Genomic DNA, 18,418 nt, shown 5'->3' with positions numbered 1-18,418 from the left:
TCTTAAAATGAATTCCTGCTGTAGCATGCAATGACAGCCACTGGGAATACAAAGGCGGTCGAGTGTGGCTTGGTTATATCCCTTGCATTATCATTAAGTTGTACCTTCTTATCCCAGACCGTGTGGCATAATAATAATTGTTAATGAAAATATGCTAAATAGTTATTTTAAACCTTTTAACTTGAGCTGCATCGTTTAATACCATGATTGTTTGAAAATGTTCATATGCGGTGGTGGTCAAACCAAACTTTACACCTTTTCTAAAACACATTACTGCGGAGGGAGCTGGTAGGAACGTTAGGTTGCTCGGTCAATGGCCTGCAGGGTCAACGGCAGCGTGGTGTATTCCGCAAATATGGCCGACTGTGAGGGCGGGCACAAGCCGGCGTGAGTAGGTTAAATGTTGAGTTTTATAAGGGCACCACGGGGTGACCAGCCCCTCCCCACCCAGCCCCACTCATTCCACCCCCCACCCAGCCCCACCCTCCCCACCCAGCCCCTCCCCACCCTCCCCTCCCCACCCAGCCCCACCCTCCCCACCAAGCCCCTCCCTGCACGACGGACGGACGGACACAATAATCCCCTGTGGGCTGGTGTAACCAGGAGGTTCCTATCAGTACCAAGGCTTGTGAGTCATTAACCTCCAGATGCCGAATCTCCTTTGTGTAAGGGACACTTCTGAAACAGCAGGGGGTGCTCCTTTGGCTTTTGTTGTCTCAAGGGAGGAGTTCACAGGCCTCAATTACTGCGGTTTTTCTTAGAACTCGCTAAATACAGATATACGGAAAAAGATAACTATTACGTAAAAAAGTAGGCATATATACAACAGGTGGATACCATCGGGGTTGACTGATCGAGAACAACTTGGTGGAAACCATCAGGGTTGCCTGTTCGAGATCAACTTGGTGGAAATCATTGGGGTTGACTGTTTGAGATCAACTTGGTGGAAATAATCGGGGTTGACTGTTTGAGAACCAACTTGGTGGAAATAATCGGGTTTGACTGTTCTACAATCAACTTGGTGGAAACCATCGGAGCTAAAACAGGTGTAGCAATTAAGAGTGTGTCAGTTTGTTACACTCAGAACTGTAAATACGTTAAGTTAGAAATAAATCTCTACTTCTACAAAAATTTAAGTCTCTAAATAACTTTTTTACATATATATGTATAAAATGTGTGTGTACGAGCATGTGTGGTGGGGAGCGGTAGTGTAGCGGTTAGCACGCTGTGCTAAGAACCTAGCAACCGAGTTCGATTCCAGCTCACGGCCAACACCGGTGACGATTATCTGAACTGGTCCTGGGCCTCCTACCCCTAGGTCGACTTAGCCTCAAATGAGTAGCTGGTGTGGTGTGTAAACATCGCCACTGGGGAGACAAAGGCGGTCTGGCCGTGGTGCTGGTCACCCACCCCCCACGTGTGCCTTGCCGGCATTCTTGGGTGCTGCTGCTACCTGCTACTACTAACGGCACTTTCCCCCACAGCCTGTTAAGGCTACACAGGAGATATTTGTCTTTGTGTGTGCATGTGTGTTGCATCCCCCCGTCCCCCTTCATGCCCCAAACGTACAGCTATTTCAGCTTCTTGTAGAGGAAGAAGCCCGCAGCGGTTAGCACCACTCCGCCCAGCATCGCGCCAATCGCTGTGCCTGCCAACACTCCAGAATCTGGGGAGGCTATGGGAGTGGGGGGCAGGGGGGGGGCACAGAAGGGATCACCCAGAGTGGGAAGACAACAGCTGAGCAGTCGCGTTCTTCCACTCTCTCTGCAGAGGTTAGCAGTTCTAGCACCGCGGCTGCACTGGCTTAGTCCGTGTGTGTCATGATCTTCATCGTCGTCGTCACCGTCGTCACCCATGCAGCATTGTCAACCGCAGCCAGTGGCGATGTTTACTGAGCACCGCAACCAGGGCACTCATTTGTAGCAGAGTCGACTTAGGTGAGGGCCCAGTACCGGTTCAAATGTTTGCCACTGTTTTTGGTCGCGAGTGGGACTCGGACTCGGGTCTCTGGGGTCCGTAGCACTCACCAGGTGTACGTGTATATGTGATGCCGCCGCCACGAAGCCGTTCAGCAGGTGCCCCATCGACGACCTCGCCACCACCAAGAGACGGAGCCGACCCCGCGTCCCCCTCACCTCACCTCACATGAACACACCCGCACGCATTTTCCCCCCACCCATAGAGCTGGAAGGGGAGGTCACCTGATCGACCGGTTTTTATCCGAGAAGCCCTTATCGGGATTGACTTTCACGGTTTCCGGCTACCAGGGAATTGGACGACCTCCCCCGACGCTACTTTGCACCGCGGCGCTGCGACCGGCCTTAAGATGGTATGGTCGCGGCGAAGGGCATCCCCCCACACACACCCCCACGGGTCGACGAGACAGGCAGAGGAGGGAGGGGGCGGCAGAGTTTAGGGTGCGCAATTGATGGGGCAGGTGGTGGTGACATGCGGAGGCTCCGCGCTTAACTTCTGCAGCGGGCCGTGGTGATGGACGCCGCTGCATGGTGCGCAGGAGCACGGTGCCATGCATGAGAAGGGGATTAATTGGAATTGGCGCCGCACACGCAGCACATCCGATTAGCATATCAAAGGCGCCCGGAACCGCCATGCACGTGCCAGCGGGCGCGCGTCCATTGTTAAAGAAAAACTGGGAGAGGGCCGCCACCACACTCGGAGCCGCATCCCTTTGAGGTAGGGAGGATAAAAAGGGGGCGCAAAGGGGAAATCGCTCTCACTCCAGCGCCAGGCGACAAAACGCTCTCCAGCCCAGCGACCCGAACGTCCGTGAGATGCATCGAGGTACGCTGTGAGTACGGGATCAACGGACCACCGTGGGCACCTAACAGTGAGTAAGGAGGTGAAGTAGGATCATAGCCGATAAATAGAGAATAGGTACAGGGGTAGTAGAATAGGCCAGCCTCGTCGATTCATACTGACTCAACAACCAGTTCCAGGTACCAAACAATAAATCATTAATAGCGAATCGTGGCCTCGTGTGATCTCGTTGAGCAGTGTGAACGCGTGTGGTGCTGCGTATACAGCGGCTCGCCTCGTGGGAGCGCTGCGCAGAGCGGCGCGAGAGTGGGTGTCGCGTCTGTGCAGGTGTGTGCGCTCGTAGTGTGGGGGAAGGGGTCGGTGCGTCCGCAGGTCCCCGCTCCATCTATCGCCGCAGGGACTCGCGCAGTGTGAGGGCAGCGTCATTCACCCTCCGACCCCTGACCCCCGCTTAATAGCGCGTGATTCGTGGAGAGACAACGCAGCGTTTACAGGTGAACGAGAGCGTGCGACGAGCTATGCCTCTCACACGAGCTCGCGGAGGGACGGACCAGGGAGGGGAGCCGTCAGGCGATGAGCCCAGCGACGGCAGCAGCTGCTCGCAGAGTAGCGAGGGGTCGGCGAACGGCAGAGCACCTGCCATAGGCACGGAGCAGGGAGGGACTTCGGGGACCAGCGGCCCCAACATATACGTTGCACTTCTTTTGCACCATAAGTGGCCAACTGCGCAAATCAGAGGTGCGGGCAGAAGGACATTAAACTAAAGGTGACAACAAGTAGTTCAAAAGAATTTAGTTTGTCAATCTAGATGATGATTTTAAAGTGGCTTCCTCATATCGGAAGGAAGAGCATTCCAGACGGCCACCAAAGCAAATCGGACAGTGCTGCGCAATGCGGCAACCGCCATCTTTGTTCGACGGCTAAGCCAGAAGTCGCTGCTGCTGCTACTGCTGCTGCAAAGATGACGACCAGAATTGGCGTGATGGTGGTTTACGCTCCGTGACGATATCGGTGAGTGATTGTCGTCCATTTGTGGCAAGCACCTTGTGTGTAATGAGTTCCGCACTCGAAAGCTGGACAGAGGCCATGCTCCATGGGGTGGGTCGCAGCATCACATCTCCCGAGATGTTAACTACCTCGCCTGGTATGCAGGAAGTCGTGGGTTTGAGCCCGACCCTGATGCCTGCGGCCGTCTGGAACACTCTTCCTTCCGATATTAGGAAGCCACTGATGCTGTGCACTTTTATATCATTATTTAGATTGACAAACTCCATTTTTTTGAACTGCGTTTTGTGTTTAGTTTGCTGTCCTTACCCCGCACCCCCAATTAGCACGGTTGGCTACGTACGGAGTGAAAGAATTTCAACATACACAACTTTAGATTTTGTGTGGTCTCTCCGAGGTTACGTGGATTCTGCCCTCCACATTTAGAATCGACGTCACGCGTTCAGAGTGTTTGGCTGCTGCTACACATGTCCACACGATGATATTGATGACGATAAGCCACTTAATCGAGCTATCATTTAGTGATAGCCAGGTCGCTTTTGAAAAAGGGTTACATACCCCTCAGTGGGCCTTACTTGGTAAAAAAAGAAAGAAAGTTGATAGTACTCACCGACCAAGGTGGAGATCGGCAGAGAGAAGAAAGTTTCCGCAAACAGGGCTTGTTTTCCAGCGCGGACGGAGCGTGTGCCTGGGATGTACGTGTACGCACGGAAACTGAACCTGTGCCGCCAGGAGGGATGGAGGGGTTTGGGAGGGGGGGGGGGGTCGCGCGGAAAGGCAAGACAGCACAGCGCCAAAGAGGGTTTCGATTTAAAGCTTTCGTGACTGCAGGGATTCATCTTCTTGGTTCTTTCGGTAAAGTCACGTAGAAGGAAAATAATAAAATAATAAAAATAAAACATAATAAAATAATTGTCGTTGTCGGACGGTGCAGTAGCCCCGTCACCACGCGTGGCCTCAAGGAGCACCAACGACAAAGAGATGTGTAAAAAAAATAGATATTTGTCGTGATAACGTCAAGATGAACTTTCTCCGACAACGCACCTGTACTTCGTGTTCGACTTCAGGGCACCGTCGTCGAAGCCGCCGTTAGTGGCGCCGGTGCCGACTGTGACCGGCAAGATGGAGCTCGGGCTTTTGCACTCGGCGGGGTAGACGCGGTCGTCCACCTGGTACACCGCCGTTGTGCCGCTCTTGTAGTCCGAATACTTGCTCAGCGGCCATTTATTCTCGGGCTTTTCGGTGGTCGTCTCTGCAAGCGAAGGGACGCGTTGGCCATCCGGTGTGGCGAGGTGAGGATTTATCTTACGGAACCCTTCTTTTTATTTTTGCTTACCAGTATCTGAAATAAAGAATACGTTTTTGCCCTTTGTCGGCAATAAAATAACCGGCTCAACCCGAGCTATAAGTGCTCTGACGCTTGCATTGCCTTGGTTATTACTGTTCGCCTTTTGGCGATGCTGTCTGGTCGAACGCCGGTGCAGAGACAAGACTAGGATGAAGACTGCTACTGCTGTCTGGTGTAGGCCGATCAGTTTCCAAGGCAATGCATCAAACATTATCAGAGCCATGTTTGTTTGCACGTTTTGCCACAAGTACTGCGTGTGGTTGGTTAATGCAAACGTGACGCCATGCAAAAGGTATCTCTGTTTGGTGTTTGAACACCTTAATACCTGCAGTTGTATTGAGGTCTGAGATTTGTCAAATTTCCCGTCGTTGTCCCATAAAATATACAAACAGCAATACAGAACGTCCTCCATTTACATTGCTCCTATCAATATTAACTCTAACATTCTTCCTATCCCATTCCGATGAAGCACATACACGTACGTCGTCAAAACGGAAGTAAAAAAATGACTTTTTTGGTACCAAGACTCTCCCCAGGGCAGGGCGCGTGACACAGTTTTAGCACCGGCTATCATAGAGAGGCGGCGGTTGTGTGGCTACACTTCTCTGCGGTGAGTAACGATGCCTTGAAAAACAACGGCGCTTGCTACTAGGCCTCTCTAAATGAGATGTACTCAGAGCCGCTTGCACGTTCCGAGATTCAGACGTGAACAGATTTGTCTCCGGCTCCTCGGGTTTTTCCCTCCAAGTTTAGAATCAATGTGATGCGTTTCGAGTCTTTTGGCCGCTATACATTTCCACGTGTTGATGATGATGATGATTCTGACGACGACATCGGCCTCATCGTTGAACTATCATTTGTGGCCAGGCCGCTTCTGAAAGAGAGCTACACAACTCAGTGGGCGTTTCCTGCCAAAATAGAAAATAGCTTCTTTAGTCATCATCTTTCCTGCCCACGTACCCGCGGATTCCTTGACGATGACCGTGTAGTACTTGAGGTCGCCGTTGGTGGTGGCGAACCAGCTGCAGTTGAAGGTCAAGGTCAGGCTGCTCGGGGTCACCGCATTCGGCACCGAGTCGATTTTCACTGGCTCCAAAATGGCAGGCGGAGCTGCTTGCAGCCATAGGGGTTGGGCACATACGCACAAAGACAAAGATCCCCCGTGTAGCTGTAACAGACTGTTAGAGCAAGTGACGTTATCGAGTAGCCAAAAACCTATGGTCGCGAAAGCCTTAAAAAGTGTTAAACTGGATTGTGTTTGTTGTTGTAACGTTCTGACCCTGTGGGCATCTGTGACAAAAGAGCTTTGTAGCTCATCGGATTCCTCCCGCAGTCAATAAAAACACATTCCTGCTGAAGGAGCTGGTAGGAACGTTGGGTTGCTCGGTCAATGGCCTGCAGGGTCAACGGCGGCGTGGTGTATTCCGCAAATATGGCCGACTGCGAGGGCGGGCACAAGCCGGCGTGAGTAGGTTAAACGTTGAGTTTTATAAGGGCACCACGGGGTGACCAGCCCCTCCCCACCCAGCCCCACCCCTCCCACCCCCCACCCAGCCCCACCCTCCCCACCCAGCCCCTCCCCACCCTGCCCACCCAGCCCCTCCCCACCCTCCCCGCCCAGCCCCTCCCCACCATTCAGTTGAGAGATGCACGCGAACACGAAGAAGTTTGTAGAGTCAGTTTTCCCATAAACGCTGCGTGTTGTTTTCGTAACGCCAATTGGAGACACAACGCAATGAGCGCGTTGGGGGGGGGGGGGGGGGGGCACATTTGTCTACAACGCGGATGCGAATTGGATGCAACGCGATCGAGCGAACGGAACCACGTCGTGCACGCGAGTAGGAACAAGCGATCGTAACGGCTGCCCCGGCGTAGCATTGTCATCGTCATCGCGCAAGGCGTCGGGATGCTGCTGGATGCTTCTAGAGTCTCGACGCTACCCACGTGCTTCGATCTTCGTTAGGCCTGCGTCTCGCATAGCACGTGTTGTGCTTTACCCCCTATATTATATATTGTATATTACTAGTTCATGAAGGGGCTGTCTTCACCAAGCAAAAGTTTTTAATACGTATAATAGTGAACCTGAGGTGATTTCTTTACAAATATCTTTTTTCTAAAATATTAATTGTACATTGATCTACGATCAGACCGTTTAACTACTCCAAAAATGTGGTATTTTTCCAACAACAAACTAACGTAAAAAGTGTTGACAATTTGATTCAAACTCTTATTTTTAAAGCTGTAACCATAAAAAACACTCAATTAAAAGATTCCGTTCTATTTGTATTGGCAAGAACTAAAAGTAATGAACTTAATAGTCTACGAGGGGAATCTCTTCTATCTTTAAGCGTTTTCTAATTATTCAGAGGTGAACATCATAAAATGCAGATTTTTTTTTTGCTTAAAACCGCTTGCATCCGAAATATCTAAAACAAAAAAAACAGGAATCTTATATTTTGAACGGTTTCTGAATGACACCACGTGCACAAATGTGTTTTTCTGGGGCACTTGCGATCGAGATTTGGGGGCCTTAAAATGACACATCTCGGATTTTCAGAGTTCGCCCTGTTGTTGTGTCCTAAAAGCTACCCGTGAACCGAATTTCAGCCTTCTACCTTGTCGGGAAGTACCCTAGAGGTGTTTGAGACACACACTTACTAATTAAGGTCTTTAGGTATATATGTAAAGTAGTAACTCGGCGGGAGACGACTTCACGGGTAGCACACTCTTTTATTTCACCAACTTATAGTTACACGGGTGACTAACACCCACTTAGTTACACGGGTGACTAACACCCACTCAGCTACTCGGGTGACTAACACCCACTCAGCTACACGGGTGACTAACACCCACTTAGCTACTCGGGTGACTAACACCCACTCAGCTACACGGGTGACTAACACCCACTTAGCTACTCGGGTGACTAACACCCACTCAGCTACACTGACACGGGCTCTTATGCCCCGTAGCCTTCCGGAACACACCCGGCCGGGGTGTCCGTCTCGGCTCTGGGTACCACCGTCCCGACCCACACGGGCGTCGGACTACGGGTCCCCCAGTCTCGGCTCCGAGCCACACAGGGCCCCGGTCCTGACAAGGACGGCGGGACTAGGGGTCTCGGGCCACTACCTCCTCCACTCCGTCTTCGGTCTTCAACTGGTTAACAACCTCCTCGAGTGCTCTCGCGCGTCCCCCTTTATCCACCTCCTGCGGACGTCGCTGAGAGCACCCATCCTATTTGACCAATCACTGCGCGCCGGCTACGATCCTCTTTTCCCACCTTGTGTCAGCGCGCCTCACCACCGGCGCGCGCGTCCATACCACGCCCACATCGCGTGCCCAACCCCGCGCCCCGTGATCCATCACTGTCGGCGCACGTCAACACCACCACTACATATAGACAACGCGATTGTTCCATAATGCGGTTCTTCTTCAGGAACACAACTACTACCGAATTGTAGGAGAACAGACTGTACGGAATTTGTTTGCCATATTTACGCCGGCAGGGGGGCAAAGAGACTTCGCTGCACTAGATTCCTCTACTCACAGATTACCGCATGTGCATTTGCGACAGATGGACTCGTTCACTCACCGGTCACGAAAGTCTTTGCGGTGCTTTCAATGGTTTGACTTTGCAGAGATCCGGCAATGGCCACGATGATGACCGTGTAAATAGTGTTCGGCTTCAGTCGTTCAATTGTGGTGAACGTTGTATTGGTTGTTGTGCTCGATTGTAAGCCACTAAATTGATCGCCCCAAGGATATCTGATTATAAAGTAGAGGTTCTCATTTGAAATGCTGATGTTTTGCAACGGACTAGAGCCCTCAAACACCCGCAAAAAAAGATCAGTAATTACACCGATGGGGAGAGACCAATTGCAGTAAATATTCTCCGAGGAATTCTGGAAGCATTGAAATTCATGGACAGGAGCTGGATCTGTAAAAGGATACAGATATGTAACCATGATGATCATCATTGTACAATAAAAAAAAATGGAACTTCTATGTTCACGGTCGTCATGAAATATATTCCCATAAATATTAACTGCTCTGAAGTTCAGCGAATATTAAACATGCCGAATGTTGTACTTTATTAGATTAACTCCAGGATTTAACCCTGGGCCCATGTATATTCTTTGTTTTTTTTCGGTAAGCCGCTTTCCCACCGGAATGGAACCAGATGAAGAAACCAAAAGTAAAATAAATGTAGGCTCCACACAGGGCCACGCGGGAGGGCGTGCAGCACAGTTTGGTGCCGGCTATTGTAGAGTTGCGGCAGTCGTGTCGCTAGGGTTCTCTGTAGCAAGTAATACAAGCTTTAAAAACAACGGCACTGCTATTACGCCTCTCTCAATAAAATTAACGCACAGCCACCTTGCGCATTCCAAGATTCGGCAGTGATCGGGACATCCCGCAACCTGCAACTTGGCAGACGTCTCGGGAACGGGAGAAGGGTTAACGTTGCCAAGCTGATGACCTCCCATCAAAGTTGTGTGATGCTGCCGCCGCGAAGCCGCTCTGCAGGCGCCCCATCTACGACCTCGCCACCAGCAAGCGACGGGGCCGACACTGCATCCCTTTCACGACCCCCCACATAAACACACCCTCACACATTTCCCCCCCCTCCCCCCATAGAGCTCCGAGGGGAGGTCACATGGCCGACAGGTTTTCACCCAGAAGCCCTCTCATAGGGATAATCTTCACGGTTTCCTGCGGCCAGGGAATTGGGCGATCTCCCCCGATGCTAACTCGCACTGCGGCGCTGTGACTTGGGTTGAGATTACATGGTCACGGCGGGGCTACCCAGCCACCGTGGTTAAAACGCACCCCCACACACGGGTCGGCAGGCAGGTAGGGGGGTGCAGCCACGAACGGCAGGAAGCCAGGGTGGGCGTCTGATTGGCAGGGCGGGTGTGCTTGTGTACGGCCGCCGGCGCAGCAGCCAGCGGCGGGCCCTTTGATATGAAAACCGGGATGTGGACGGCGATGAGGGCGCCGAGTGCTGCGGCGCAAGACAAGCAAACCGATTGGCCGAGAAGGCCCTCGGATTAGCAACGGCTTTATTTGATGTGGGTTAACAATAAAAGGGGGACGCAGAAAGGTAAAAGGTCTCTTGCTTCTCGAGTCAGCCACCGGGGCGGTCGTCTCTTCAGGGCAGCTAATCGAGACGAGTCGAAGTGCTGCGAGGACAGGCGCACGGGAGCGGCGAACCGTGAGTAAGGGAGAGAGAGGGAGCCGGTATTCAGTGTAATAGCCAAAGAGGTTTAAGTCACAACCGACCGGGGTTCAAACCATCGGGAAAAATAGCCCGATGATGCTGGATGCAATTACCAGCGAAACGTCGTACTCAAATTGTAAATGTTGTGGCTTCAACACACCGGTGGGCTAAAGCAGTGAACTATTTGTCTTTTCGATTTAAAGCTTTCGTGACTGCAGGGATTCATCTTCTTGGTTCTTTCGGTAAAGTCACGTAGAAGGGAAGTAATAAAATAATAAAAATAAAACATAATAAAATAAAATAATTCTCACGACGTTTCGGCTACAACGCAAGCAGCCGTCTTCAGGTGAAGAATGAAACACTACCAAACTAGGAGCTTATATATAAGCTGCGTTGGGGGTGGAAGAGCGCCTTAACAAAAAGAATGTACATATGAAGAGGAATTTAGCATATTCATGGAAAATGTGTAGGCGTTGGGCAGGGGGGTTTCAAAGTCATATTATGCCCATGCATTATGCAGGATCAGCAGCACCAAGGGGGGGTGCAGGGATTAGCAGTAACAAAGGAAAGGAATGTTAATGATATGTAGCTGCAGTTACTCAACAACCACGTAGAAAACGAAAGTATAAACTACATAAAAAACTAAAGTATAAACTGCATAGCACCATCAGTATACTTACTATACTCTACAATAAGCTGAGTTACTAACAGCAAGTAATACATTACAATTCTACGTCGTAAAAATTCTATAATATGCTTCCATCTAAACTTTATTCTCTTACATCACACGAGCATATACCGTACTATATACTGCCATAGATAAACCCAACATTAAATTATATACTGTATTGCTGTCAACCAACCTATACCTTATACATTTTAATATAATACTATGTATTATTCTACACACCCTAATGTGTATCGAAATGGTTTATTACGTCCTTCCAATGATTGCTAAGCCAGAATCCATCTTCTCGGTTAAAATTGTCTCTGTGTTTGTATATGTGGATCGCCTCATGAACGAATCTCTCATGATAGCCAGATGGCTTGCAGAGAACCTCTGTCTTGGAGAAGTCAATATCATGTGAGCCCACTGAGTTGTAACAGTGATCTGCCACGGCTGAGGTGTTTGTCCTACCGTGTTTCAGGTCAGCTTTATGTTCACGGATGCGGTCCGAGACATGTCATTTGGTTTCCCCAATGTAACTGCTACCACAGAGGCAACTTAGTTTGTAGACGCCAGGGTACTGTATGTCTGGAACCACATCTTTTACAGACGGTACCAGATCACGGATTTTATGTACTGTGTTGAATCGGACCTGGATCTTGTGTTTAATCGGGATTTAGGAGATCTCTTTTGTGACCCCAGCAATGTAGGGTAAGGTGATGGTCTTGAAAGGCTCCTCAACAGGATCCTTCTTGATGGTTGGAGTGATGGCTTTGCGGATTGTGTAGTCGGAGTAACCATTAGCCTTAAGAGCTTGGCGTACGTGTTTGAGTTCACTGGCAATGTGTTCATGGTCGGAGATGCATTGGGCTCTATGATATAGAGTCTTGATGAGGGAATTCTTCTGGGATGGATGGTGGTGGGAATCCGGTTTTAGATAAGCATCCGTATGGGTGGCTTTCCTGTAGACAGAGTGGCTCATTGAACCATCAGGTCTCCTTTTGATTAGGACATCCAAAAAGTGTAGCTTGCCATCTTTTTCGACTTCCATGGTGAATCTGATGGCTGGGTGTATGGAGTTGATGTGGTCGAGAAATTGGTCTAAAGCAGCACGGCCATGTGGCCAGATGACAAAAGTGTCGTCTACGTACCTCTTCCATAAGGTCGGGCGTAGAGTGGCAGTCTGGATGGCGTCCGTCTCAAATTTCTCCATGAAGATGTTGGCTACAACCGGAGATAGGGGGGAGCCCATTGGGGTGCCCTCAGTTTGCTTGTAGAAAGTTTCATTCCAGGTGAAGTATGTATTGGTTAAGCAGTGTCTCACCAGGGGGGGTACCCCAGCATTCAGTCCATGATGAACCAAGTCTTCAATGATTGCGATGGTGTCAGGTACAGGAACCTTGGAGAATAAGGAAACCACATCAAAACTGACAAGCAGGTCGTCTGGGGACAGGGCAATCCTCTTGATTGTCGATACCAGGTCAGTAGAGTTTAGTACCGCAGAGGTGGTTTTTCCAGTGAAAGGCCGTAGGATTTCAGACAAAAAGCGAGCCAATTTATAGGTGGGGGAGTTGATAGTAGAGACAATGGGACGAAGAGGTGTATCTTCTTTATGTATCTTTGGCAAGCCGTATAATCTTGGTGGCCTGGCTGCAGAAGGTTTCAACGAGAACTGTTTGGTCTGATCAAATAATGCGGTTGAATCAGAAATGATTTGTTGGTTTTAGTGACGAGGCTGTTGGTGGGGTCTCTTTTTATTTTTGTATAGCTGCCATCGTTGAGTAGTTCTTGAATTTTGTTGTTGTATGCTATTTTGTCCATGATGACAGTGGCATTGCCTTTGTCGGCTGAGAGGATGACAATGTCATCCCTCTTTTTTAATTGAGCTAATTCAAAACGCTCATCTTTGCTGATGTTGCTAGCTGGCATCTTAGCGTTTTTGAGGGTTGCAGAGATTTCAGATCTTGCTACGTCTGCAGCGATGTGACTCAAGCCCTTGAGAGCTACATCTACTCGAGCAATAATATCATTAACTGGTATGTGTCTAGGTGTGACTGCAAGGTTTAGTCCTTTAGCTAAAACGGATTTCAGACCTTCAGAAATAGAACTGTTACTGCGATTAATTACGACTTTGTTAACATCTAGCTTTTCAGTGTGTGGGTCCGGTTTCTTGTTTGAGAGGCGGTTGAATTTGGAAATCAAGTTGTCCTTACATTTAGTCGACATAGCGGCAGCTGAAGAGGCAGTCATTTTTTCTACATGTTTCCAATCAGATGTGGACATTGTTGCACTCAAAGATAAGTGTGATTTGTAGAGTGTCTTGTCTAACTGATCTAGTTCGGTGCGCGTAAGTCTGATTTTCTCTGAGATGAGAGCTAAGCTAGTTCTAGACAGAATTCGTTTCGCATTAGAAGAACTTACAGCAGCAGATGTTAGTGTAAATGCGTTTGGTATTACCTTAGAGTCGCGGCATCTCTTCAGAAAGGTGAGAGACTCAATTAGCTGAGCCTTCTTATCACGGAGCTTGTTGAAGGATGTCAAAGTTATGTGGAAACCCTCCCCGTAGAGGCGGTTAAATTTCGATTTAAAGCTTTCGTGACTGCAGGGATTCATCTTCTTGGTTCTTTCGGTAAAGTCACGTAGAAGGGAAGTAATAAAATAATAAAAATAAAACATAATAAAATAAAATAATTCTCACGACGTTTCGGCTACAACGCAAGCAGCTGTCTTCAGGTGAAGAATGAGACACTACCAAACTAGGAGCTTATATATAAGCTGCGTTGGGGGTGGAAGAGCGCCTTAACAAAAAGAATGTGCATATGAAGAGGAATTTAGCATATTCATGGAAAATGCGTAGGCGTTGGGCGGGGGGGTTTCAAAGTCATATTATGCCCATGCATTATGCAGGATCAGCAGCACCAAGGGGGGGTGCAGGGATTATCAGTAACAAAGGAAAGGAATGTTAATGATATGTAGCTGCAGTTACTCAACAACCACGTAGAAAACGAAAGTATAAACTACATAAAAAACTAAAGTATAAACTGCATAGCACCATCAGTATACTTACGATACTCTACAATAAGCTGAGTTACTAACAGCAAGTAATACAATACAATTCTACGTCGTAAAAATTCTATAATATGCTTCCATCTAAACTTTATTCTCTTACATCACACGAGCATATACATAAAGAAGATACACCTCTTCGTCCCATTGTCTCTACTATCAACTCCCCCACCTATAAATTGGCTCGCTTTTTGTCTGAAATCCTACGGCCTTTCACTGGAAAAACCACCTCTGCGGTACTAAACTCTACTGACCTGGTATCGACAATCAAGGGGATTGCCCTGTCCCCAGACGACCTGCTTGTCAGTTTTGATGTGGTTTCCTTATTCACCAAGGTTCCTGTACCTGACACCATCGCAATCATTGAAGACTTGGTTCATCATGGACTGAATGCTGGGGTACCCCCCCTGGTGAGACACTGCTTAACCAATACATACTTCACCTGGAATGAAACTTTCTACAAGCAAACTGAGGGCACCCCAATGGGCTCCCCCCTATCTCCGGTTGTAGCCAACATCTTCATGGAGAAATTTGAGACGGACGCCATCCAGACTGCCACTCTATGCCCGACCTTATAGAAGAGGTACGTAGACGACACATTTGTCATCTGGCCACATGGCCGTGCTGCTCTAGACCAATTTCTCGACCACATCAACTCCATACACCCAGCCATCAGATTCACCATGGAAGTCGAAAAAGATGGCAAGCTACCCTTATTGGATGTCCTAATCAAAAGGAGACCTGATGGTTCAATGAGCCACTCTGTCTACAGGAAAGCCACCCATACGGATGCTTATCTAAAACCGGATTCCCACCACCATCCATCCCAGAAGAATTCCCTCATCAAGACTCTATATCATAGAGCCCAATGCATCTCCGACCATGAACACATTGCCAGTGAACTCAAACACGTACGCCAAGCTCTTAAGGCTAATGGTTACTCCGACTACACAATCCGCAAAGCCATCACTCCAACCATCAAGAAGGATCCTGTTGAGGAGCCTTTCAAGACCATCACCTTACCCTACATTGCTGGGGTCACAAAAAAGATCTCCAAAATCCTGATTAAACACAAGATCCAGGTCCGATTCAACACAGTACAAAAAATCCGTGATCTGGTACCGTCTGTAAAAGATGTGGTTCCAGACATACAGTACCCTGGCGTCTACAAACTAAGTTGCCTCTGTGGTAGCAGTTACATTGGGGAAACCAAACGACATGTCTCGGACCGCATCCGTGAACATAAAGCTGACCTGAAACACGGTAGGACAAACACCTCAGCCGTGGCAGATCACTGTTACAACTCAGTGGGCTCACATGATATTGACTTCTCCAAGACAGAGGTTCTCTGCAAGCCATCTGGCTATCATGAGAGATTCGTTCATGAGGCGATCCACATATACAAACACAGAGACAATTTTAACCGAGAAGATGGATTCTGGCTTAGCAATCATTGGAAGGACGTAATAAACCATTTCGATACACATTAGGGTGTGTAGAATAATACATAGTATTATATTAAAATGTATAAGGTATAGGTTGGTTTACAGCAATACAGTATATAATTTAATGTTGGGTTTATCTATGGCAGTATATAGTACGGTATATGCTCGTGTGATGTAAGAGAATAAAGTTTAGATGGAAGCATATTATAGAATTTTTACGACGTAGAATTGTATTGTATTACTTGCTGTTAGTAACTCAGCTTATTGTAGAGTATCGTAAGTATACTGATGGTGCTATGCAGTTTATACTTTAGTTTTTTATGTAGTTTATACTTTCGTTTTCTACGTGGTTGTTGAGTAACTGCAGCTACATATCATTAACATTCCTTTCCTTTGTTACTGCTAATCCCTGCACCCCCCCTTGGTGCTGCTGATCCTGCATAATGCATGGGCATAATATGACTTTGAAACCCCCCCGCCCAACGCCTACGCATTTTCCATGAATATGCTAAATTCCTCTTCATATGCACATTATTTTTGTTAAGGCGCTCTTCCACCCCCAACGCAGCTTATATATAAGCTCCTAGTTTGGTAGTGTCTCATTCTTCACCTGAAGACGGCTGCTTGCGTTGTAGCCGAAACGTCGTGAGAATTATTTTATTTTATTATGTTTTATTTTTATTATTTTATTACTTCCCTTCTACGTGACTTTACCGAAAGAACCAAGAAGATGTTTGTCTTTTGTCAACGTGACACTTGTTTTACTGATTGGCCGTGTCGGGTGGTGGAGGGTTACGACACATTTATAAATAACGCGATCTAAACCCAAAAACGTTGATTATGAATTGACATCTATGTTGTGCCAGCAGGTTAATTCGGCTCCGACGGATTGGGATTAACATGTCCTGGCGGCTTTGGCCGCTTATAGATTGCCCCCACACGCTTCTACAGGATATTCGCCCTTTTATCTGATTATGGGCATGAACCAGAAGCCCCGGCCTTGGTCAGGCTGGGTGTGAAATCTAAGAGCAAGTCGCCAGTGGTGGCTGTCCCCATGCACGAGTCATTGGATCGGTTGAACGAGGCCAGGGAGGCCTCGCTGCGGAATACGGGTTTCGCATGTCGCGTTGTTTTAGCCGGGATGGCTAGTTTTTTTCACGGGGGGGGGGGGGTGATGTTGGCCTTGAGTATAGCGCGCCACGCATCCCCCGCCTCTGTTGCTATGCAAGCAAGCACAGTACAATTGTGGCTTTAGGCGAAGTGGGTCATTAAGGGTTGAAACAGGTGTCAGGGTAGCCGGGAGGACACAGGCCTGTGATTGGTTGGAAAGGTAATTGGGCATTAGCTGACGTCGCTCCGGCGGCGAAAACAAGGCCACGTGACACGGGGGGCCAGGGGACGAGCGTGGGGATATAACCCAGAGCGCAACGGAGAGAAGGGAGTCCTGTACGAGTCGGCGTCGTGGATAGAGCTGCAGCAACGGTGCCTGGGGAGTCGCAGAGCAAGTGTGAGTAGAGTAAAGCGAAGAGAGACAGTGTTAGTAGAGTAAAGCGTGGAGAGACAGTGGTAGCGAGAATGCAGTGAGCAACCAGGGTAGCCATGTATCGGAAGGATGCAGAGTAGGAGAAACCGTAGAGACGACAAGCGTAGCGATAGTGAGGTAGAAAGACGCGGAGCGACGCGGAGCAGAGTGAGGGCACGGGGAGTCGCGGAGCTGTGGCACAGCAGAGAGACGCGGAGCGGAGCGAGGCCGCGCCGAGATGCGGAGCGGTAGCACGGCAAAGGTGGACTCTAAGAGGAAAATAAAGAGGAGAGAAAGACAACCCTTGTACGAGTCCTACATATTTGGCAATCTCAGCTGACCGATAAAATGCATCAATAACGAGTGCAGCATGACAGAAATGTAGTGGAATCTTAGTATAATGGGTGTAAAAGGTGGTACTTACAGGTTCTGACTGAGACTATATCTGACTCTTGGGAGTTGTTACCGCTGTGAGCAATAACGGATGCATAGTAATTCATGCCTTGAACCAGACCAGTAAAATTTGTGGAGGTAGGTGGCACGGTGAGGTAATGAATAAATGCATGATTGTAATTTGTTTCGGTTCCATTTAAGTAGACCATGTAGTTGTCAACATCTGAAGTCGGCGCTACCCATGAGACCGTCAGGACTGGAAAGACGATGTTGCCGTTGATGGTGATGCTGACTATGACTTTTGGAGGTACTGCAACGGCAAATACAATCGTGAGCTTTTCACCTCTGCTTTATAATGATGGTGACTCATGTTAAACTGTAATCATTTATTAAATTGCACTACATCTAAACATGTAGATAATTACTATTAAGTAATCAATCACACATGCATGCGTATGCTGTGTAAATGCAAAAGTGTGTAACAAATGTAATATTTTAAATTCTGGCAAATTATTTAATGTTGTCGATAATTAAGGGAATATGAAATAAATTTGTTAAATTTTGTCGATTTTTAAGCATGTATTACAACAAATATCAAAGATGACAGCGATTACGTGATGATGAACGCTGCATATACGTACAGGTCCTTGCATTGACGATGGCTGATGGTTGGGAGCCATTGCCACTGCGCGATGTTACAGATGCCTGGTAACTTCTACCAGGAACCAGATCTGTAAACACTTGTGTTGTAATTGCAGAGGTCAAATTGTAGCTCTTCACTGCTGCTGGGTTATTGGTTTCATTCAAGTAAACCGTATAGTAGTCAACGTCTACAGCAATAATTGGTGCCCATGAGACCGTCATGGCTGTAGAGTTGTTTATGCTGATGGTGACATTGACTGTTGGAGGCACTGCAACGGCAAAACAATCTTTAGACACGTACACATTTCAAGAGCTGCATTTGCCATAAACTAAT

At 48.3% G+C, this 18,418-nt stretch overlaps 1 protein-coding gene across 1 annotated transcript; it reads right to left on the bottom strand.

Moving 5' to 3' along the window:
• Nucleotides 1–1,292: 1,292 nt before the first annotated feature.
• LOC133359858 (receptor-type tyrosine-protein phosphatase beta-like) lies at nt 1,293–18,204 on the bottom strand. Its single transcript, XM_061578414.1, has 7 exons — nt 18,084–18,204; nt 17,474–17,752; nt 8,724–9,068; nt 6,092–6,241; nt 4,828–5,035; nt 4,394–4,503; nt 1,293–1,675 (listed from the first exon to the last, which is right to left on the bottom strand). The coding sequence occupies exons 2-7, from the start codon at nt 17,649–17,651 to the stop codon at nt 1,572–1,574; spliced, it is 1,095 nt and encodes a 364-aa protein (XP_061434398.1). The 5' UTR covers nt 17,652–17,752; nt 18,084–18,204; the 3' UTR covers nt 1,293–1,571.
• Between the last annotated feature and the right edge of the window lie 214 nt (nt 18,205–18,418).

This window comes from Lethenteron reissneri, chromosome 66, assembly GCF_015708825.2.
Source record: "Lethenteron reissneri isolate LAM-NWPU_2019-01 chromosome 66, ASM1570882v1, whole genome shotgun sequence".
NCBI classification, from domain to species: Eukaryota; Metazoa; Chordata; class Hyperoartia; order Petromyzontiformes; family Petromyzontidae; genus Lethenteron; species Lethenteron reissneri.
This window is presented reverse-complemented; position numbering and strand designations above follow the sequence as displayed.

Bases quoted from the DNA above. Each gene is read 5' to 3' on its own strand.
- LOC133359858 (XM_061578414.1), bottom strand. From the start codon at position 17,651: ATGGTCTACTTAAATGGAACCGAAACAAATTACAATCATGCATTTATT. The intron at 9,069-17,473 runs GTAAGTACCACC...ATCCTTTTACAG, and splicing joins TATAGTCTCAGTCAGAACCT to ATCCAGCTCCTGTCCATGAA. The intron at 1,676-4,393 runs GTGAGTACTATC...CCACTCCCATAG, and splicing joins GCCGATCTCCACCTTGGTCG to CCTCCCCAGATTCTGGAGTG.